The sequence below is a fragment of the Furipterus horrens genome, unplaced genomic scaffold (genome assembly GCF_987537825.1).
Source record: "Furipterus horrens unplaced genomic scaffold, mFurHor1.1.pri manual_scaffold_5, whole genome shotgun sequence".
NCBI classification, from domain to species: Eukaryota; Metazoa; Chordata; class Mammalia; order Chiroptera; family Furipteridae; genus Furipterus; species Furipterus horrens.
Genome location: NW_028327175.1, coordinates 173,455,094 through 173,478,797, shown reverse-complemented (window position 1 = coordinate 173,478,797; position 23,704 = coordinate 173,455,094). Strand labels below are relative to the sequence as shown.

Sequence of the window (23,704 nt, the reverse complement as noted above, 5' to 3'; positions counted from 1 at the left end):
TGACCTGATTCAGAATTCATTCTGTGCAAACAGCTTATCTCTAGTATATTTGTTTAAAAAAAAAAAAAAAATCAGTGGCAGTTGTTTGAAATCCCAGTTGCCTGAGACAATGATACAAACTGGGGCAAACAAGATAACCAAAAACTTCTAAGGAAAACCAGGGGAATGTGGCACCCACAGGAAGTTTTTAAATGCTCCAATACTGTATATACTTGGGCATAGAGAAGGACATACACACTTATAGGGATGTGTGCACCCTTGGCCAACCTTGAGCCTCTGAGCAAGCAGGAAATGAAGGCTAAAGAAGAACTACAAATTACTTACCAGGTTGTTGAAGGTTTCCCTAAACATACACACATAAAGAGTTCCTTGGCAAAGGCTAGAACACTTATTGGTTCAAGGCATTAGCTCATAATCATTAGCTCAACAAACTCTGAAATATGATAAACTGAAAGAGAGTCACATCACAGTTAAAAGTTCAAAGCCGAAGAAAAGGTAAGAATTCTGAATGGAGCAAGAAGAAAGTAACCTATCATGTAGAAGACATACTCAATAAGATTCGTCGTCGTCGTCGGCAGCCGTCCGTCTCGAGAGAGGATGGTGTAGCTTCTTAAGAGTCTATCTGCATCGCCGAGAATGGCTGTGCAGTCCAACTCGGGAGTGACACGGTATCTGTCTCCTCCCGTGTTAAATCGACATCTTGTGATGACGCTGGAGTGTCCTCTCCAGTGAAGCTGAAGCTACAGAGCCTGGGCAGGGTGATATGGAGGGTCTGCTGTTGCCCATGCAGCAGACCCCCCCTCTCTTCGCAGCTGAAGGATCCAAGGGAAAGACGGAGTCAATACAGCTTGGCTTCAGGTGCGCCGCAGGAGTTGCCGGTGTTGACTACAACGTCAAACCGCCTTAGGGACTCTGGCTCCGGATTTTCTGTCGGGGTTTACTCCCTTAGCCTTTCCCCTGAAGAGGTATGCCGCAAGGCAGCGGAGGTTTTTTGGAGTCAGGGTTTCCCTGGCTGGTTTGGCTCAGTGGATTGAGCGTCGGCCTGCGAGCTAAGTGTCGCTGGTTCGATCTTCCAGTCAGGGCACATCAGAGAAGGAAAACTCAATAAGATTAACACCTGATTTTTCATCAGAAAGCAAATGAGTTGAAATGTTAAAAGTAAGACTATCAACCAAGAATTCAATGTCCAGTTAAATTATCCTTCAAAATTAAGAGAAATTAATATATTCCCATGCAAACAAAAACTGAGTTTGTTCTATCGGACCTTCCGTAATAAGATATATTGAAGTTAAGAGACTTTAATACCTCCTTCTCCTTAATGGAGAGAACTATGAAGAAGGTCAGCAAGAAAATAGAAGACTTGAACATTACAAAATAACAAAACCTAAAGGTAATTATAGGACATCTGTAGAGATTAAACTAGTAATCAAAAAATCTGCCACAAAGAAAAGCCCATGCCGAAACCACTTCACTGGTGAATTCTACAAAACAGTCAATGAAGAATTAACAAAAAGCCTTTACAAATTATTCAAAAATAGAAATAAAAGAAACACCAATTCATAACACCAAAACCACACAAAAACATCTCAAGAAAACTAAAGATCAATATTTATTATGTCTACAGAAAAAATTCTCAACAAAATACTAACAAATTGAATCCAGCAACATATAAAAGGATGATATACCATAACTAAGTAGGATTTATCTGGGAATGCAAGGTTCTTATCAGTCAATGTCATATAACAAATTAAGAGAATGAAGGGAAAAAATTATTATCTTAATAGACACAAGTACCATTTGGCAAAATCCAACACCCTTTCATGATAAAAAACATTCAACAAAGTATGAATAGAAGGGAACTTCCCCAATCTGATAGTTTCTATGAAAAACCCACAGCTAACATCATATTTTACAGTGAAAGACTGAATGCTTTGATCCTAATATCAGACACAAAACACAGACGGCTGCTCTCACCACTCCTATTCAACATTGTACTAGAGGTTCTAGCCATAGCGATTATAATGGAGAGAAAAAAGAAAATTATCTAGATTAGAAAGAAAAAAGTAAAACCACTTCTATTCTCGAATGACATGATCTTCTATATAGAAAAGCCTAAGAAACTAAGGAGCCAGAGGGTTATATGAGCCATGTACATGAACATTAGAAGCACTCAGGGATTGTGGCAAAGATTACAATGAAGAAAGAAAGTGAGTCAAGGTCCAAGATTTTTGTGAGTTAAGAGTTACAGACCAGTAAGGAGGAGTTGATACAGCCAAGCACCCTAAGTCTCAAAGGAGACTGAAGAGTAACTCATTTAGAAGTGGCAATGAGAGTAAATATAAGACCACACCTCTAAAAACTAAAGTACTAGAGTAACTACAAAATAAGAATTCTTCATTTTAAGAATGCTACCGGGGAATCAGTACATTTAAGAAAAGAGTTAGGTTTCTATTTCAATCGGAAAATGTAGAAAAAGAGGTCAACATGTGAATTTATTAGGATGTGAGAGAATTCCAGATAGCATAGAACAAAGTATAGGATAAAAAGGGAAGTCTGTGAGAAAAGAGGAGTGAAAAATTAGGCCAAGTGAAAAGAGGGCACGGCATTATGATGAAAATACAGGTTCCCGACTTAGGATGGTTCTACTTATAATTTTTCAATTTTATGATGGAGCAAAAGTGATATGTGTTCAGTAGAAATGGTACAGTGAATTTTGGATTTTGATCTTTTCCTGGACTAGCAATATGCGGTACAACACTGTCTCATGATGCTGTGCATTTCTCTCTCCTCATTGAGAATTACCAGTGTGGATGATCCACGAATCACTAGTCCTTCAAAATACACTGTGTAGAAGAGATTTGTGGTCATATGTTTTGAGAAATGGCTACATATTCTATTTTTTACTACCTTGCAAAATCCTAATACTACATTTATAAAAGGCACGGTGCGGGCTACTATTAAAAACCTCATTTAACTTTAATTTGTTCATTCCCACACTCATTTGATCAGAGATATCTATACCTATTGACATCCAGGCACATAGTTTTTGGAAAATGCTGCTGAACTTTTCTGAGAGATAAACTAATCAGCCTCAGCTTCATCATTCCCCGGGAGAGAGATTACTACTTCCAGGTAATTTGTTCCACTTTGTAGCATCTGATTAATAGCCTCTCACTTTAAGCTAAAATTTGCCACCCTTTATCTTAAAATGCAGATAGTTTTGCTATCTACAGTTAGAAATCATATCTAGTCATTCCTCCAAATGACCTAGCAATCCAGTTCAAAATGTAGAATTGTTTTCTGAAAATGCTACACTATTTCACAAGTGGTTTTGCACATGCTGTTTTTCATTTGAATACTCCTTCTCCTACAGAAACCACTCCTCTGCAATCTCTACAGTCATACTTACCAGTACAATAGTAACTTCCTTTATATACCACTATCCCAGACAACAACCAGTATGCTGCTTGCTTCTACAGTCTCATATACATCACTTTATTGAGGCACATGTCATCATTACCCAACACTAATTTTCATTGTAACTACCAACAACCTGTAGCTCCCACAGACTCAACATCCTGTTAGGAAGTATCTACTACTCATCTTTTTTATGGGATGGAAGAGGCACATGAATCTTCTACCTAACCAATAATTGCAGTGATTCCAACTGAGCCCACACACTGCGTAATTCATTTTATCATCTTCAAACAATGCTTCAAGAAGCTATTATCATTTCACAACTCTCACACAATATCCAAATTTATCTCAGCTTGAAAACTGAGCAGAGTTCAACATATCAATTCTCAATGAATATTTGTGAAACAGTTGAATAAATCTTATCTGAAGTATAAGCAACGGTTCACATTTTAGTTAGACTTCTAAATTTCCATAATTTGGCCTTAAATTTATCTTCTTATAAACCAACCATCAAAGATGAGGGAAACAAAATCTTCAAATAAAGACTATCTTTACATCAGATTCTTGTCTGATAATACCAACTGTCTGATGGCCATTCCTTATCAAAAGCCCACATGTGAGAAATAGAACAGCTGAAAAAATGCCTTGGAGGATATGTACTACATGCATCCTTTCAAATCTTCTAAATTTTATCCTTGCATCAAATTATACCAAGAGAGGGATCTTTAGTCAGACAACATTTCATGACCCAGTGTAGAACCACTTTTTCTCACTTATACTAGAGTTCTCTGGAGCTTACATTGAAGAACACAAATTAGAAATGAACTTAAGGAACTTATTATTATTTCTACTTTGAGAAGCTGTCTGAGAGCTGTCCACTATATCACAAGGCATTTTCCTTATAAGAAAGCATACAAAGCAACCTTTTCCAGGTTTCTCTCATAAAAGCAAATCAATTCAGGAGAAACAAGTCCTTTATCTTATGTACTCTTTAACTCTTGTAATAGATCAAGTTTTATTTTTTGCTTTTGCTGCAAGGAATCTTACAGCCAAATTTTTTTTTTTTCTTACTTCAAGAACTATATGGGGCCATGTGCTTCCCTTCCATTACTTCTTTACCCCAATTTTATTATTTGTATTGTAAATTAGCTCCAAAATGACCTCAAACCTCCAGTGGAACATGACAAGAGAGTGAAAAGGAAAAAAAAAATTAACAACTATGTACCACTATCTGGCCTACCGTAAGCCAGATAGTGCTCCTGGTACTTTTAACCCTGATCTTTAACCAATGAGAAAAAGTTATTATAAACTATATTCTACAGATGATAAACAAGTAGAGAGGTGTTAAATAAATTACCTAGGCTCACAAAGCTAATATGTGCCAGGTCAGGTTTTGATCCCAGGCTTGAAAGACTACAGAGCCACATTGTACATAAGGTCTGATCAAATTAAAGACTGTGCTATGCTTCGAGAAGCAATAGAATTCTAGCACTGCACAGTACCTTCTTTTGTTTTTAATAGTACTTGAGAAATTTTTAAATTTCAATTTATATATACATAAGAAGACAAATCACTTGTCACTAATTTTATTTAAAAAATAATAAAGTTCAACAAAGTCAACATTTAATCATTTCCAAATGAGAACTAGAAAATCACACCAAAACTTAAATTCCAAATAGCATACATAAATAAAATATTTACTTTTATGATAAAGTTAATGAAAAAAGACTTTGGTCAAAAGAAAAAAATTAGACATGTTATTCTAAATAGTACCATATCTAACTTGCAATGTTTTTTGATCTCTACTAAAAAAAACAGCCAATAAAACAACCAACCAAACAAACAAAAAAAAAAACCCTGGTCTGGCACATACTAGCTTTGTGAGCTTAATTAATTTATTTAAACCCTCTCTACTTCAGTTTATCACCTGTGGAATATAGTATATAATTACTATTTCTCATTGTTTAAGAATCAGGGTTAAAAGTGCCTGGAGCATTATCTGGCTTACAGTAGGCTATGTTTTTAGATGCCCACTAAAAACCAGACCAAAAAAATTTTCGGGGGAGGTCAGAGGGGTAAAGGGGAAATTATGACTCAATATTAATCAGAAGATAGAAAATTAAGACTCACCTGCTCAAGTCACTTTTTGCATGGTGATGATAGCGATCAGGATGGCTGAGGTGGTAATGTTCCTGTCCACTCCACCTTTGGGGTGGTCTTTTCCAAAATCCTTCCTGAGACTGCCGAACATTTCTGTCTGATCGATCAAAGCGATTCATATTGTCACACTCCACTAGGCAGATTCAAAAGTAAAACACTATAAACATGTACATACTCTATAAAAATTACTTACTTATAGCTTGATCATTAAATGCTGCTGAAATTATAAAAGTAATATTCTAAAAAATATCAGTTATGTTAGCTAATCTCAAAATCAAGATTTCCAGAAGAAAAATAACCAGTTCTTTTGGTAAAAACTAAAGCTTATATCATTTGAACTTAAGTAAATTATTAAACTTTCATATCACAGTCACTTTAAGTAATAATTAACAGTCCCTCTATTTTAAAACAGGCAAATTATATTTGAAATCAACATTATACATTTTAAACACCAGTAATCAGTTTTAAGTGGTTTTCATCATTATCACTAGTTGGTTCTGACTTCAGAATGAAATTAAGAAAAAGTAGATTTTAAGTCTAGTAGAGATTTCATTCCTAAAAATGAATGTCACAATTATTTTTCCCTAATTTCAAGAAGCACAAATTAACTCTTCATCACAAACAAATCGTATTTCTTATTAAGCTCACAGTTTTAGAAAGACGCTTCAATCTTCCTGCAGTAGAGCTTGTTCAGTAAGTCTAAAATGCCACCGAAAACAAAGCCAGTACTTTGCAGCAACAAATAGTGCACTCCCTGAAATCCAAATGCCACAAAAACACGAAAAGAATCTCTTTGAAATACCCCGAGCTTCTCCTTCACTTACCCAAACACTTTTTCCTCACATATCTGAGCACTCACTAGGAGAGTTACTTTGTACAAGGGAGACATTGTGTTGCCTGCTGCCTACTCAGACATAGTTGCATACAAGGCACTGACAAACAGGCCTTCCTTCCTGCTCGATTCCCAGCCCTCCCTGTGGGAAGCAAGCCCAGTTTACCCTGTGACTCCATCTTAGCTCAATGCTTACATAGCTACTGAGTTAGGACTGTTACTAAAAATACAACTCATCCCTAATCCAAGCTAGGAACAGGAAAGGATTCTCCAGTTTAAGAATTATTACATGAGAAAGTTCAAATCCTGAATGTTCAGAATTCCTTGTGATAAAAAAGTTTTAAAAATCAATGTAATCCTCTAGTTAAAAAAACAGCAAAAAACAAAAAACTCATTATTTAAGTGATTGTTTTCATTTAACTTAAAACTTGAATTTGAAATATGAAGTGTTTCATTACAGTATACCAGATGAAAAACAAACTTTCGCACTCCAAAGACAAGATGATGTACTTAAAGTATAAATGCTCATTCTCATATACACTGAACTCACTGTTACATATTTCTCCTAAATGTACAACAATTAAAATAAGGTTTTAAAAGACACTGAAATTTTGTTTAAATTCATTAGTGGAATCAATTTGGGGGGGGAACTGTATATTTTATAGTTTTAAAAAACATTTTCAAGGAAAAATTTTAAAGAAGCCTTATATTTGAAATTATTTCAAACAATTTCTTGTTATCTTACTGAGATAAATTTTAAAATATTTAAAAAAATTCAATTATAGAAAACCAGGCTGTTAGATAAATAAAAGCATGGTGACCAGGATGCAACTCCCCCCCAAAAAATTTGTAGAAAATGAAATTGCAAAAGAAAAATAAATTTAAAAATAACTCAAAGATGGCTTAAAACTGTTTAGTTTACATTTGTATTATACTCATAGACTTGGTTAAGTTTCTTAACTATTTCCACAAGGCATTAAAATGTTAACTTTAGTATAAGCAACCCTATACAGCTGAAGGATAATCTATACCTACTTTTAAATGTTCTGAATTCCTATTTTTCTTAAAACAGGTAGGTAAAATTCAACTCACTACACAAGAAATCCTGTTATAATAAGAACCCAATAAGTAATTAGCACATCATCAACACAGTGCACACAGAGTAACAAGAAACAAACCAGGCAAACAGGTTAGGAGGTAGGATTAAATACTGTGGGAAATTACAATGCGGAAATTGATGTGAGGCTTTTCTGTTTGCTAAAGTTTGTAGGTACTATACACAGCCTTCAAATTAAAGCACCCCTATTGAAATATCAACTCAGACCTGGGCATAATGACAAATAAGTACTAGAAACAAACATGTCATGACCACAAAAGATGACTGGTAGAAACTGAGAAAGAAGGGCTTTCTTCTCAGAGATATGACTGCTCCAAGACTCTGTAGGAAGGGTCCTGCTCTACTTCTCCCTGAGGCACCCATCAGTCATGTGTTTATATACTTTAAGGTGTTATTAAGAAGATAACGTGAAATAACATCAGTGGTGGTTTCTGAGAAAAAGTTGAGAGTTCTTGAACAGAATTAAAGAAATAACACAGAAAGAAAATGAAAGCACATAAAATTACAAAATGGAGATAAATCAAAATCAGTTTCCAGAGCCAATAAAGAAACCTGACAAACAAGACTAAGAAAGGAAATAAATCCTTCTGAATATGTGATATCACAGGAAATGATGGGGCAAACATAAAGGCACCCTAGTTTGAGAAAGTTTTAACCCAATATGCTGATCAAAACTAACTACACACAGCAGATTTGGCCCTAGCTATGAGTTTATGATGAGAATAAAGGCCCTATGAAGGAGGTTTCCAGCTCCAAATGTAAAAGACAGCACATTTTAATATGTAGGGTTTTTCACTGTAAGTGTAGGAGATACAGAGGTAATACCAGGACTTTTACACTCTGAGGAGGTAAAGAGATCTAATACAGCTCACTGACAGGTATGGCATGTGGGGATGCCTATTTCTAACACCCCATCACATCCATTTTTTCTAATTTGATAAAGGAACAAAACATGAGACCAAAAGTTACCTAGGTTATTTTTTTGGTAGCTTGTCCTAAGAAGACAATGGAAGATACAGATAGTAATATTTCCATCTGTAAGTAATAACTGGCTATGAAGAGAATGGGAAGAAATTATATATCACAAAGCCTGAAAAAAATGTGCTTTGCAGGACGTTTTACAATCTGATCAGGAAAGGTTTTAACTCACATTTGGCATGAAAGAAGAAGTTTGTGTTAAAAAAAAAAAAAAATCATGAACCTTGTTATTACTAAACACAATTAGTACTCAAAAATATAAATAAATTTCCAAAAGAAAGTACAGTAATTGGAAAGTGGTCAAGGACAATGCTACTAACGTGATATGACTGTATCTCAATAATAAATTTAGCAAAAATGTGGTCTTAGGAAAAATAACATATATAAGTGCAATTTAATAGGCACCATAACTTGTTGGGGTGGAATTCAGGAGGTAATTAGACATCTTTTTCAACTCAGAAAAGTTTAAAACCATAGTTAGTTAGAGGAGACAGAATATATAAGAAGGGATACATGATAGAAATTTCGTAAGCCTGAGTATAATACTGTGAATATGCCAAATGCTAAGCTTTAATCTATAGGCAATGAGTGACTATCAGGCGTTCTTCAGCAAGAGAACAATACAATACAATTGTACTTTTGATGTAACTTTACCCCAGGTGGGGGGGGGGGGGGTACCTACTAAGAAGTGCTCCTGGTGGCTAACTGGGCTCAAATTTTAAAAAAGAGCCTAGCAAACATTTGTACACAGAGGTCTCTCATGTAAACAAAAATTCACAAAGAGGCCTACACTGAACTGTCTGTCTCTGCGTTGAACTGCCTACCTGCACTAGGTTTCCACCACCTGAGACAGCCACTATAAAGAAGTTCTTAAAATCATATTTCAACTAATAGGGCTGATGCTTTCCCCAACCTACCAGAGCTGTGCAACTCTGGCCAATCAGAGCAGCTCTATTCTGACCAATCAGGACAGGCCTGGCCCCAGCACTCATCTATAGACAGTTCTACCACAATTGAGCTGTTCCACAGCCATGCTGTTTTTACAGCCGTGCTGAATCACAACTGAGCTGTTTGCACTGAATAAATGTTCTTTCTTCACCATACCACAAACTGGAGATCCTGTTGGCTTTGAGTTGACACCAACAACCATCAGTTGACACACAAAACTGTTCATTTAAAGAGATACTTCAGAATAAATCTCAAATACCTAATAGTCTGCCAAAATAAATTCAGATCCCAAAATTTTTCCTTAAGATATTCTTTGGTCAAGGTAAAAGAAAAAATAAAATAATTAAAACAATTTATCTTTTACATCCTCCCAAATTGTAACTCACACCAAAAGTCTTTTCTCCTTTTATTCCTCTTCTCTCATTCTATGCTCTTCGATTTCTCTCTGCCTAATCTCTCCCTCTGACCTGTTCATATTTCCCCAAAGCTGGCCAGAAACCTCAAAAGCTCAACACCTCTTAAAGTTAAATCTCCTTTAGAAGAGTGGTTAAAACCCCTTAAGGTTTTTTTAAAAACCTGGTGTCTCATTCTGAGCTGAGAGCCATGGCTACTTACTTCCCAAGGCCTAAAAAAGATCAGAAAAAATTTGCAGATTAATTCATAACAGTGTTAGGAATTGATAATCCAGAGCCCCCCAGATCTGTATCATTAAGTTCACACATTAGAGGTAACTTCAGGTGCAGAAAAGCAGGATGGGAAAAGCAGTGTAAAAAATCTAAAGATAATTTAGGAACCTATGACATTGTGTAGAGGAGAAAAAAGTTTTCCTCAACCCTCTTAGAGTCTAAAAATTAAACTGACAATACAGATTAACAAGGGAAAAGCATACAAATATATTTAATATAATAGATGACATGGAGCCTTTGTAAGAAAATAAAGACCCAAAGAAACCATTAGACCTTTGTATTTTTATCCTAGGTTTGATGAAGATTGAACAATCATGAAAGAATATGACTGGTTAAGGAGTATTAGGTAATTATAGTAAACGGGGTAACTTAACTAGGCCTGCTGTTTAGGCTTCATCTTGGTGTCCCTTTGTCTTCAAAGAAAAGGATATATAGGGAGGGCAACTTTCACATGAGGGTTTTTTATGGCCAGTTTCAGGAAAGAAGGGTAAAGGGGGGAGGAGGTCAGAGTGACTCTCCCCTCCTGCTACCTTCTTAAATTCTTTTAGCTTAAAATATACAATTATGCCAAGATGCCATATTTCAGGGTAGTATGTCCTAAACTCAATTGCACAGAAAAACAAAAGAAGTTAGAAAAGGCCTTTCAGAGGCTGTCAACGAAGTATTTTCTGTGAATATAGCCTGGGCTCTGATTCAGCTCTGTAAGTAAAGATAAATACACTACAGCCTTCAAGGATAGACTAACACCATTAGATAACATTCAGGAGTAGATTCTGAAAGTAATGTGACCCTATCTTTCTCCTTACTTTCTGTGAAAATTTTAAGGCGAGAATACTGTAAATAGCTTCATTGCCAGACTTCTTGGAAAGAACCTTAGGTAAAAAACAGAATAAAACTCAGAATAAAATTATGTCCTTCACATATAGTAACTAGATACCTCCACCACACTCAGTTAAACACTAGAGGGAAGGAATCTCTTAATACATTTATAGATACTATAAATAACAGGGTATTCAAAAAATAAGTGTCCTATATGGCATTTATTAAAAATAAAATAGGCAACTTCTGGACAAGATGGAGGTGTAAATACACACGCTTCATCTCCTCACACCTAAGAAGGAATTTACAACCACTTCAAAAATAAAAAATAAAACAGAAAATCCAGAAAATCAAAACTACAGGTAAGTTCAGCAAAGAAATATAGATGAAATAATCAGCCAGAAAGTTAGGAGGGGTGGATCCAGGACAGAGAGAAAGAGGAGCAGAGCAACAGCAGCAGGGGTGGTGCTTGGTGGCAGCACTGCAAGAGGCAGCGTGGCTAGAGACAGTGCAGCTGAGGGAGGTTGGCAGGTGGGTGTTGCTAGAAGTAGCTGTGGGGAAAAACACAGTCAAACAGTTTAAACACGAGAAGCGATCCCAGCCCCAAACCTGACAGATCCTAGGCCCAGACCAGACTGCACAGCTTGTGGTTCTAGAGCTGGGGAAAATAGAGCTGCATTGCTTCTGACTGTGAAAGCCAGTGGAGGTTGGGGCAGAGGAAGAAGCTACCAGTCTCAAAAAGGAGACAGCTTGCTTAGAACTGGAAGGGGGAGAAGTGCCTAGAAAAGCAGCAGCAGCTGGCACTCTTCTCTCTCAGACCCCACCCCCACATACAGCACCAAAATGTGTTGAAACTGCCACCAGCACTAACGAATACCTAAGGCTCTGCCTGCTATAATGTAACAGGTGCAACAGCCCTACCCAAATCACAGAGGCAAACACAGAAATCTGTCAAGATGAGGAGACAGAGAAGTATGGCCCAGAAGGGGGAGCAGATCAAGGTCCCAGTGACACAACTAAGCAACAAGCAGACAGCGTACCTAACAAATGAGGAGACAGAGAACTTAACAGATGCACAGTTTAAGTCATTGGTGATAAATATGCTCACAGACTTGATAGAAAAAGTTAAACAGGACAGGGAAAGAATGAAGACTATCTTTGCTCAAATGAAGGAAAATCCACACTAAACAAGTGGTGAGGGAAAGAAAACCAGGGTTCAAATCAACAAATTGGAACACAAGGAAGGAACAGTCAACCAGTACAGAAGGAGGATATGAGAATTGAAAAAACTGAGGAGAGGCTTAGAAACCTCTGGGATAGCTTTAAACATGGCAACATCAGAATCATAGGGTTGTCAGATGGTGAAGAGGGAGAGTAACAAATTGAAAAATTATGCAAAAAAATAATGAAGGAAAACTTCCCTAATTTGGGGAAGAAAATGAACATACGGGTCTGGGAAGAACAGAGTCCCAAACAAACTAGACCCAGGGAGGACCACACCAAAACACATCATACTCAAAATGCCAGATGTTAAGGATAAAGAGAGAGTCTTAAAAGCAGCAAGAGAGAAGAAGAGAATTACCTACAAAGGAGTACTTATAAGATTGTCAGCTGATTTTCCAGAAGAAACTTTACAGGCAAGAAGGGACTGGCAGGAAATATTCAAAGTGATGAAAAGCAAGGACCTACAACCAAGATTACTCTATCCAGCAAAGCTATCATTCAGAATGGAAGGGCAGCAAAGGTGCTTCCCAGACAAGGTAAAGCTGAAGGAGTTCATCATCACCAAGCCATTATTATATGAAATGTTAAAGGGACTTATTTAAGAAAAAGAAGATCAAAACTATGAACATTAAAGTGAAAACAGCATCACAATTATCAACAACAGAAGCTAGGGAATGAAAACAAAAGCAAACTAAGCAGACAACCAGAGCGGGAAGAGAATCATAGGTATAAGGAGCATGTGGGGGGAGGTCAGCTAGGAGGGGGAAGTGGGGAGAGGGAGGGAAATGGTACAGGAATTAAGAAGCATAGCAGGAGGGTGCAGAATGGACAGGAGGATGTTGAGAAGAGCTTTATGCATGACCCATGGACATGGACTAAGTGGGAGGGACTGCTGGAGGGAGGGCTGCTGGGTGAAGGGGAGCAAAGGGATAAGAAATTGGGATAACTATAACAGCATAATCAATAAAATACACACACACACAAAAAGAAATAAAATAGAAAAAGTGGGTGATGAATCAAAGTATTCTAAGGAAGAAATCAAGCACCCAATTTCTGGTTTTACCCTTAAACTGAAAGATAAATTTCTCTAAATATTTAAGGACAACCTTAAATATTACTTCTATGTCACCACACCACTCAGGTGTGAATATCTCCAGTAACTCTCAAACAGTTCTCTAGTCCTAGACCATAACTGTCCAAGAAACATTTGACCACCATTCATTCCTCCTCTGTGCTACCATGTATGCTGGCTTAATAATGATTTACTACAAAAATGCAATTACCAGATAAATATCCTCATACCTTCTTCCTTTCAGTCATAGAAGAATGCCTTATTCATAATGAAGTCATGGCAAACTTCTGACCAAAATGAAGATCTCAATGAGGTGCCAGTCTTCTTGTTGGCAAAAATTCTACTTAATTGGCAGGATGAGTGAGCTGAACCCATCAAGGTTCTACGTGACCCATCTAAAAACTTGACCCAAATTTGCGTAATAGCCTCCAAAACCAGGTCTAAAGGGAACTAAAAACAATAGTCCCAGGTATATCAGAAGACTCCTTAAACCCTGTACCAGTCCTCATAACATTCCTATCCCCCCAATCAAAAAACTCAGTGGGTGAGTATAGCATTATTAGGGACCTCAGAGCTATAAAAACACTAGTTATTCCCTATTTACTGGCAGTATTAATCCTAAATACTGCTTTATCTCTGGAGCCTCTGAAGGCAACATATTTTAGATTCATGTTCTGCTTTCTTCAGTGTTCATTAGCTCAAAATACTCAATATTTGTTTGGCTTCCAGGAAAATCTGTAATATACATGAGATATACCTCAGGGATTCCCTCAGATTTTTCACAAGTCCCAACCAAAACCTCAAAGATCTTAAGTTCCCTGTGATTCTACTTTTACCTAATATGTGGATAACTTTTTGTTGTGCTCTAAAGATCAGGCAGCCTCTAAGACTTACTCCATTTCTACCTCCTGTTTTAGTTCAGAAAGGGGTATAAGGAGTCTAATGACAAGTGGTTATAATCCTGCCAAAGTAAAATGTATTATTTAGGATATGATTTATACCACTGAGGTAAATCCCTTAAAACTTCATATTAAATATCCTGAATCAAGAAGTCTCATTATTTTTCCCCTATAATTTTCAATGCTTTATGTTTTCCCTCTGTTTCCTACAGTATTTTTCTACTTGATCTTCCAGGCCGCTAACTCAGATGTCAACAGCAGCTATTCTTTCTGTTATCTTCTGAACCATTCTGTGGGGAAATCTTCTTTTATAGCTTCACAAAACATTGTGCTGAAAATGACTCTCCTTAAGTCCTCTCATTATCATCTCCTTGGGCCACTCTACTTCTGGGCGTTCTGTTGTTTCCCTATTCTTCATCCTGGGTGTTAGCTATGATTTTTCTTTCTCAGTTGACTGGAACTCAGCTTTGGTTGCTGGAGTATCCCAAGTGAGAGCAGAAGGTGTAAGAGTCTCTACCCCAGTCGTCGGCAGCCGTCCGTCTCGAGAGATGATGGTGTAGCTTCTTAAGAGTCTATCTGCACCGCCGAGAATGGTTGTGCAGTCCGACTTGGGAGTGACACGGTATCTGTCTCCTCCCATGTTGAATCGACATCTTGCGATGACGCTGGAGTGTCCTCTCCAGTGAAGCTGAAGCTACAGAGCCTGGGCAGGGTGATATGGAGGGTCTGCTGTTGCCCATGCAGCAGACCCCCCTCTCTTCGCAGCTGAAGGGTCCAAGGGAAAGACAGAGTCAATACAGCTTGGCTTCAGGTGCGCCGCAGGAGTTGCCGGTGTTGACTACAACGTCAAACCGCCTTAGGGACTCCGGCTCCGGATTTTCTGTCGGGGTTTACTCCCTTAGCCTTTCCCCTGAAGAGGTATGCCGCAAGGCAGCGGAGGTAAAGTAGATATTGTTAATAAGCTTGCCACTCCCTCCTTTAATAGAATTATATATTTAAGGCCCTCTGTCGCAGAATTTCTCACTGTGAATAGTGCATACCTCCCAGTCCCACTAGTGTACAATTAACAGTGTGCTAGTTCTAAGTGAAGATGTTAAGAGATGATCTATGTATCTGCTCACCCTGTTGTCCTTCTGTCATCTGCCATGAGAGACACCTGCTCCAATTTGTCCTGGTCTCGAAATGAAAAACAAGTAGGCCTGAACTGTCCCAGCTAATCCACATATCCATGAATGAGAAAAGTAAATGTCTATTTCGAAAGTCACTGAGATTTTGAGATTCATTGTTACAGAGCATCCTGGCAGCGCACACACACACACAAACATAGAAAAAAATAGCCTGATCAATATGACAAATGTTAGCAGCAACAGGCTCCTAGTACCTCAACAATGCACTTAAACAAACAGCTATCCTCTCTGAAATATCCTTGCATTCTTCTAGCATCATGTATAAAAAGGACTTCACCACCCTTTTTAGTTCATCCCTGGACCCTGGGAGGCCAGAGACACTACACAAATGTTGACTGACAGGGAATCCATAGATCTCCAGAGCCATTTCTCTTTCTAAGAGGACTCCATCTTAACCTGTGCCAGGGGTTTTTCTAAGCTGATCTCTGGTTCTAGACCAGTACTTGAGAGAGAAAATCCTACAAATGCTATGTCAGAAGGGGCAAGAGCAGCCAAGCCCCCTTTGCATATGGATTATCTAAAGCCTCACTCCAGCAGTTACTGGGGCCCACAGAGGAAGACTGACTGGATTTGGGAATAAGAAGGGTAAAATGAGTGATTCAGAAGGTCATGATTTTCCCGGAACTGATGTTTTTAAAATATGTATCAACTTAATAATTTTTTACTGATATTTCATAAATCAAATATATTTCTTCTTGGAATCAAAATGAGAAAAAGGGAGAAATATTGTGTATGCATATAGGGAAAAACAGGCCAAAGCCTATCTACCACTTACTTTATGCAACAGGTATAAAATATTATTGGATAATACAGAATTATATCTAAATTATATAAAATCAGGTTTTAAACATTTAAATAAAATTTCAATGAACCTATTTAACATTACTTGATTGATTCTCACTCTAAAAAATCTTTCTCCATTGAGATTAGGAAGTCTATAACAAATATCAAATCGGCTTATAGTCAAGGAACTCAATTATATGCCTCTGAAGATTCAACACTATCCCCACTTACCATTTTCAAGAGGTGCATCCTCAGGCAGATCCACATCAAGCATAAGGTCATCATCCTCAAGGTCACATGATTCAAGATTATTCAGAATATCCTGTGAACAAAAACAGTAAAAATGCTATTAGCTCAAAGACGTGTGTAAGCATTAGTTCTAAAACACGACTATGTGATAATCACAATTTACTCAATGTTTGTGTTGTAAAAACAAATTTTACAGATAAAATTTCTTAAATAAAAAAGCAGACTCAACTGGTTTGCCCGATTAAGCTATTTATTCTCCTAGGTCTTCCTCCCCACTAGTAGATTTTTGTTTTTATTCTGAAAAACTTAGAAAACTGCAAGATACTGTTTTAAGCACTTTACAAATATTCATTTATTTTTCAACATAACTCTATGATTTCATGACTAGTACAATACCCATACTATATATGATGACTTTAATGCACAGAGAGCCTAAATAATCTGGCCAAAACAGGATATGAACATAGGATAACATGAATAATCAAAAATAATAAAAGATCTCCTAAAATGTATTCATATTTGGTGTGAGAGGTTTTGTTTCATTATCTCTAGGGACTGGACAATTTATGTACAAATAATAAAATAATCCTTTAACGATGTAATTATCCTATTCCTTTTTTATGCCAAACCTACCTACTACCTTCAGTACCAATACTAACTCCTTGATGTGCCTCAATTCGTTTTTTGAAATAATAAGATTGGAGTATTCATATTGCTATTAGCAGTCCCTCCTGTGTTCTATTTGCAACCTTGCTAGCTATCATCTAGAAAAGTAATATTTTGCCTTGGCCTGGTTGCTCAGTTGGTTGGAGGTTGCAGGTTCGATCCCTGGTCAGGGCACGCACTGGAGGCAAATGATCAATGTTTCTCTCTCGCATCAATTTCCTTATTTCTTCCTTCCTTCCTTCCTTCTTTCTTTCCTTCCTCTTCCCTCCCTTCCTCCCTCCCTCTCTAAATCAATAGACATCCTGGATGAGGATTAAAAAAAGAAACTAATGTTTGCTTTCAAATACTCTTGTTCTAAAGTCTAAATAACTAAATTTAAAAAAAAACTGTAGCCCACTAGTGGATCCTTCTAATCCAAGTGCTGATTCGATACTGCAAGACTTTTCATATATATATATATATATATATATATATATATATATATATACACACACACATACATATATATATATAAAACATGTATATATATGTTTTATATATATATATAAATATATATGTGTAAGAAGATAAGATCACAAATCCACAAATTTTTTAATGACTTAGAGATTATGGCCTTAAAGAACTTATAGAAGAGGAATATCAACTTTATTATAAACAGTATGAATAAATTAGATTGTTCCTAAATCAGGTATTCCATCCAAATCTTTTCAATTCTGTGTTGCTAAACCTTCCTTCTAGGGTCCATTGAGCAATCAAATAATTGTAATTATAAAAAAGTGCTAGATAACTGTTAATCTTGGCACAAGAGGTATTTCATAAAACCTCTTTAGACCATGAAGAATCTCCTGCCCTTAATATAGTCTTCCTAAAAAATGAAGAAAAACGATGAACATAAAAAAATTAACAAAGGCTATGATGGACAGATCACAAAATAAATATAAAATAAATGGCCGATAAATATGATGTAGGAAAGAATGCTAATACCAATTAACTTGCCATGGTTGAAAGGAATCTAGTACTCATCTATAATCCAGATAGGATTAGATTCAGATAAACTTTCTGGAGGCCAATGTGTCAAAATGTAGCTGAAGTCTTTTTTTAAAAAGTAAATTTTTCCTTCCTAAGAATTTATTCCTTAGAAATAAATAAAAGGAGAAAATGTATATATGAATATAAATATGCAGCACTGTTAGATGGTGAAAAAGTAGAAACAGCCTAAAAACCCAACAGAAAAAATGTTTAAACAGAAATGTGATATTATCATATAACAGAATATTATGTTGTTATTTTAAAAAAATAATAAATATACTTATAGACATGAAAAGATGTTAATTGGAGGAGAAAACAGACTGGGTTGTTTCTAATCTTTTGCTCTTAAAAATGTTTCAATAAATCCTTATAAGTCAAAAAGTAAATTGAAATAAATGAATCTAATTGTTTATCAAGTAGATGGCCTTACACAAAAAAATTATTTCAAGTAGGAGAAAAATTCTCAAACTGTTTTAAGTAATTATAGTATGGATGGTAGTACTGGTGTTATATTCTGAGATGGCTGTGTATACATGAGTATAAATTTAAAAAGCTATACTGGTGTTTGTTGAAAAATAGAATCTTTTCTTAGGAAAAAGGAAATTAAAGTGTAAAAAACAACAAAGATAAATAAAACCTCTATGTTCCTGAATATAAGTGGGAAGTATCAGTGTGAATACAAGGTGTTTTTCATCTTAAAAGAAAAAATAAAATTCTTCCACTGAAAAGGCCTAGATGTTAACTGAAAAAAAAAAAAAAGGTCTTTAACACTACATATTAATTACCATAAAGGTATCTGTTTTATGAAAAAGAAAATTGTATAGTATGCATTGAATAAAATTAGGAGAATTGGCCAGTATGGCTCTGTTGGTGGAAGCATCGTCCCATTAATCAAAGGGTCGCGGGTTTGATTCCTACTCAGGGCACATGCCTGAGTTGTGGGTTCAGTACCCAAATGGGGGCACATTCAGGAGACAGGAGACTACTGATTGATGCTTCTCTCACACATCGATGTTTCTCTCTCTCCCTTACTTCCCCTTTCTCTCTGAAAAAATGAAATAAAAGAAAAGAAAAAAACAAATACATTTAAACATCTGGATGATGAAACCAAGAAGTTTTTATAATTTTCCATTACGGGAGATAATATGTGCTTATGATCTTGATATCCTTTTTGATTTTTCTATAATATGGACAAAGTGCTTTTATAATAAGCAAAACCATGTTAGAAAAAGTCTACCTGCATTTGCATCAATAGGGAAGTTCCAACCATGAAAACCTAGTCTGCTTGTGGGAACCCTTGACCCACTCATCTGCTAACAAAAATAAAAACCAGAGCTACCTGCCCCTCCTGCCTTCACTCAAGCCATTCTGGACTGGTATGGGTGCCTGCCATACTCTTCCCAGAAAATCCTATTATCTGAATAATAAATCTTTTCAAACCCCGTTAGCACATGTGCAATAACATCAGCCTTGACCTCCAAACAAAGTTTCAGGGAGGGGAGTTGGCCCTGCCCCTTCATGTGGCAACCAAAGATACATTTTCAATAATTCAATACAGATAAAAGCCAGCATATTCAAGGGACAATCCTGGGTACAGGATATAGGCATGTAAAGACAATCCCTATCTTTGTTGAGAGTTTAACTAAATTACTCCACAATACTGCTTGCCCCAGCATCCATTCTGTGTGGCCAAGATGCCTGCAGGGGTCTTGAGCTCAACTAGCCCCTCCATGAGCACATGCCCTAGATAACAGCCCTGGAGTTATGGGCATATGGAAGCTCCTCATATGCCATCCCAACAGCCCTTGTGAGCAATAGTCTCCCCACCTTCCAGGGCCTTCCCCTTGGGTACCCCTCGGGTAAGACTCCCATGGAACTTAGCAAAACTCTGCTGTTTTTGGTTTGAATTGACCTACCCAGCCTTATCCCAAGAACCCCCAAACACTCCAGCCACAGGCCTTAATAAAGGCACATGCCACAGGCCCTGCCATTCTCTCTGTCTGCACCTGTATGGGCCTTTGTGAGATGCTGTATACTTCTTTCAGGACCTGTAATAAACTTCTCTTTCAATTTTCTTTGTGCTCTATTACTGAATTGGGGTTCACCATCCAACACCCCAGAGCTCTACTTAAAAAATGTTAGTTTAACAAAGTCACCACAAACCTTCAGGACTATTTGTTATCCCTCAGGCAATTCCTTTACAGTATGGTAATTTCCCAAGTGCCATGAGCACACATCTGATATCTAAGTTTGGCAAGTAAGAGACAATCGAAAGAAAAAGCAAATGTGGTCTCTAGAACATGCAAAAGAATTCTGCATTAACAGTGTGGTAAGAGCAAGGAAGCAAAAATGATAACCTATTCCATGTATTAGCAAAACATTTAAAGGACTGAAGTAAATACTTAAAATGTTGCAGACAAAATCCAATAAATTATGTAGGTACATATATAACCATTTAAAGTGTGACCACCTGAAATGTAGAAAACATAGTTGCAACTTCCGGCCAAGATGGAGGTCTAGACTGACACGCTGTGTCTCCCTCCACAACCAAGAAGGACTACAACTACCGCAAAACCAGAAATACCAGAAGTTCCAGAAAATAAAGCTACATGGAAAAGTCCAATGTATGAAGTTATAAACAAGTGGTGCTAGTCCAGACGGGTAGGAGGGGTGAGGCTAGGGTTGAGAGGTCAAACTGTGCGGGCGGCGGAATCCAATAAGCACAGACACCTGTATTTAAGGGGAGGCAAGAAGCGCCTGGGGAGCACCCCTGGCTGCAAACAAAACCCCTCAGCTTGCAATTCCAATGCCAGGGAAGGCAGACCCCCATTGCCTCAGACTGTGAGGCCCAGAGGACGGACGAATGGCAGGAATCCATCTTGGACCCCCACCCCACACGAAGTGCCACAGTGTGGTGAGAAGGGTCACCTGGTAGTGATAAGTGCACGGGGCTCTGCCCCCTATAGTGTAGGAGGTGTGACAGCCCCACCCAAGAAGGAAAGGTAAACAAAAACTGTCAGGATGGCAGGGATCATGATAGAGATCCCAATCATGCAGCTGACGAGACAGCAAATACATGATTTATTGGACCAGCAGACAATAATCTTTCTGAGGCTCAGTTCAGAGCTATAGACAGCTTACAGAAGTAATAGCGGATCTTAAACAAGATGGGGAAGGAATAAGGCTAGTCCTGCTGAAATGAACAAAAATACATATGAAACAAGTGGTGAGGGAAGGAAAACCAGGGATCAAATCAACAAATGGAAACATAGGGAAGGAACAAACAGTCAACCAGTGCAGAAAGAGGAAACGAAAAGTGAGGAAAATAAGGAGAGGCTCAGAAACCTACGGGACAGCTGTAAGTGGACCAACATCCGAATCATAGGGTTGCCAGAAGGTGAAGAAGAAGAACTAGAAATTGAAAAATTATGTGAAGAAATAATGAAGCAGAACATGCCTAACTTGGGGAAGGAAACAGACTTACAGGTCCAGGAAGCACAGAGAGTTCCAAAACAACTGGCTCTAGGGAGAACCACACCAAGAAACTAATCAAAATGTCAAAAATTAAGGATAAAGAGAGAATCTTAAAAGCAGCAAAGAGAGAAGAGAATTATGTACAAAGAGGTCCCAATAAGACTATCAGCTGATTTCTCAAAGGAGACTCTGCAGGCAGGAAGGGACTGGCAAGAAATATCCAAAGTAATGAAAAGCAAAAACCTACAGCCACGATTACTCTATCCAGCGAAGCTGTCATTCAGAATAGAAGGGCAGAGAAAGTGCTTCCAGGACAAAGTAAAACTGAAGGAGTTCATTAGATCCAAACCACTGTTATATGAAATGTTAAAGGGACTTGTTTAGGAGAAACAGGATCAAAACTATGAACATTAAAATAAAAACTGTATCACAACAACCAACAACAGAAGCTAGGGAACCGAAACAAAGGCAAACTAAGTAGGCAATGAGAGTGGAAAAAGAATTATAGGTATGGGGAACATTATGAGGGAGGTCAGCAGGGAGGGGGGAGGGGGGAGAAGGGAGGGAGATGGTGCAGGAATTAAGAAGCATAGTAGGAGGGAGTGGAGTAGACAGGAAAATGTTGAGAAGAACCACATGCACCTTTTCCTCCCTTGCTGCTTAAAGATTAGCCACCATCATGGACGACACAGTGACTATCCAGACCAGGAAGTTCATGACCAACAGACTACTTCAGCGGAAACAAATGGGCATTGATGTCCTTCACCCTGACAAGGCAATAGTACCCAAGACAGAAATTCTAGAAAAACTAGCCAAAATGTATAAAACCACACCAGATGTCATCTTTGTGTTTGGATTCAGAACCCGTTTTGGTGGTGGCAAGACAACTAGCTTTGGCATGATTTATGATTCCTTGGATTACACAAAGAAAAATGAACCCAAACACAGACTTGCAAGATATGGCCTATATGAGAAGAAGAAGACCTCAAGAAAACATAGAAAGGAAGGCAAGAACAGAATGAAGAAAGTCAGGGGGACTGCAAAGGCCAATGTTGGTGCTGGCAAAAAGTGAGCTGGAGATTGGACAAGAGAAGGAGTAAAGATTCTTCAGTGACTTTATCTGTGCTGATGATGCAGATTTCTCATGAGGATTAATAAAAGACCTTTTATGTTAAAAAAAAAAAAAGTATGCACAACCAATGGGCATGGACAAAGGGGGGGACAACTGGAGGGGGGGTTCACTGGGTGGAGGGGAACAAAAGGAAAAGAAATTGAGACAACTGTAACAGCATAATCAGTAAAACATATTTTTAAAAAAACATAATTGGCAGACTATGAAAAAACAGGCGGCTGGGCAAATTCGGCTTACAGGACATAGTTTCTTGACCTGCTCTATTCAAATAACTGCAATAGCTTATTAATGCCTATTATGCATTGAATGTCTGCACCCCATCCCCACTGAATTTGTATGTTGAAGCCCTAACCGCCAATGCAAGAATATCTGGAAGCAGGTCCTTTGGTAGATAACTAGGTTTAAACAAGGTCATGATGGTGAGGATCCCATGATGGGGTTAGCATTCTTATAAGAAGAGAAAGAGACCAAAGCCCACACTCTATCTTCCCACCACATAAAGATACAGTGAGAAAGCAGCTGTTCGCAAGCTAGGAATATGGCCTTCACCAGGAACTAAATCTGCCAACACTTGATCTTAGACTTCTAGCCTCCAGAATTGTGAGAAGTAAATGTCAATATTTAAGCCACTCTATGGTATGTTGTTATAGTAGTCCAAACTAAGACAATGCTCAAACACAGTGTGAAAAGGGAAAAGACAAGTAGATTACATCACGAACAACTACTTAGGTCATCTTAAAGAGTTCAGACTTGATTTCAATGACGAGTATGAATGAATGAGTTTTAAAAAGAGACAAACTGAAAAAAAAAAAATGACAAACTCAGGTTTGTATTAAAGAAATATTATTCTGACTGCAGTATGGAGAATGGATTTAAGTGGGAAAGAAAAACCAGTTTTGTGGCTATTGCAAAAATCATGTGACATACGATGGTGGCCTGATATTAATCAGTGTCAGTAAGAAGAATAAGCACTGATAGACATATTGAGAATTAGGGTCTGTAGAATCAAAGTTAAATGAGAAGGAAAAAATG

General features: G+C 37.5%; 1 protein-coding gene and 1 pseudogene across 4 annotated transcripts in view; one reads left to right on the top strand and one right to left on the bottom strand.

Annotated features, from left to right (window-relative positions):
• CCSER2 (coiled-coil serine rich protein 2) overlaps nt 1-23,704 on the bottom strand; it is a 168,409-nt gene that overhangs the window by 82,986 nt on the left and 61,719 nt on the right. For 2 of the 4 annotated variants that reach the window (XM_090278317.1, XM_090278319.1), the window contains exons 4-5: nt 16,354-16,444; nt 5,548-5,710 (exon numbers count right to left, since the gene is read on the bottom strand). In XM_090278317.1, coding sequence (XP_090134443.1) covers nt 5,548-5,710; nt 16,354-16,444 — 254 coding nt within the window. Of the gene's footprint in view, nt 1-5,547; nt 5,711-6,401; nt 6,514-16,353; nt 16,445-23,704 lie in introns of those variants that run through there. The other 2 variants (XM_090278318.1, XM_090278320.1) reach the window with 2 other exon arrangements.
• On the top strand, nt 22,220-22,719 carry LOC150010402 (small ribosomal subunit protein eS24 pseudogene; annotated as a pseudogene).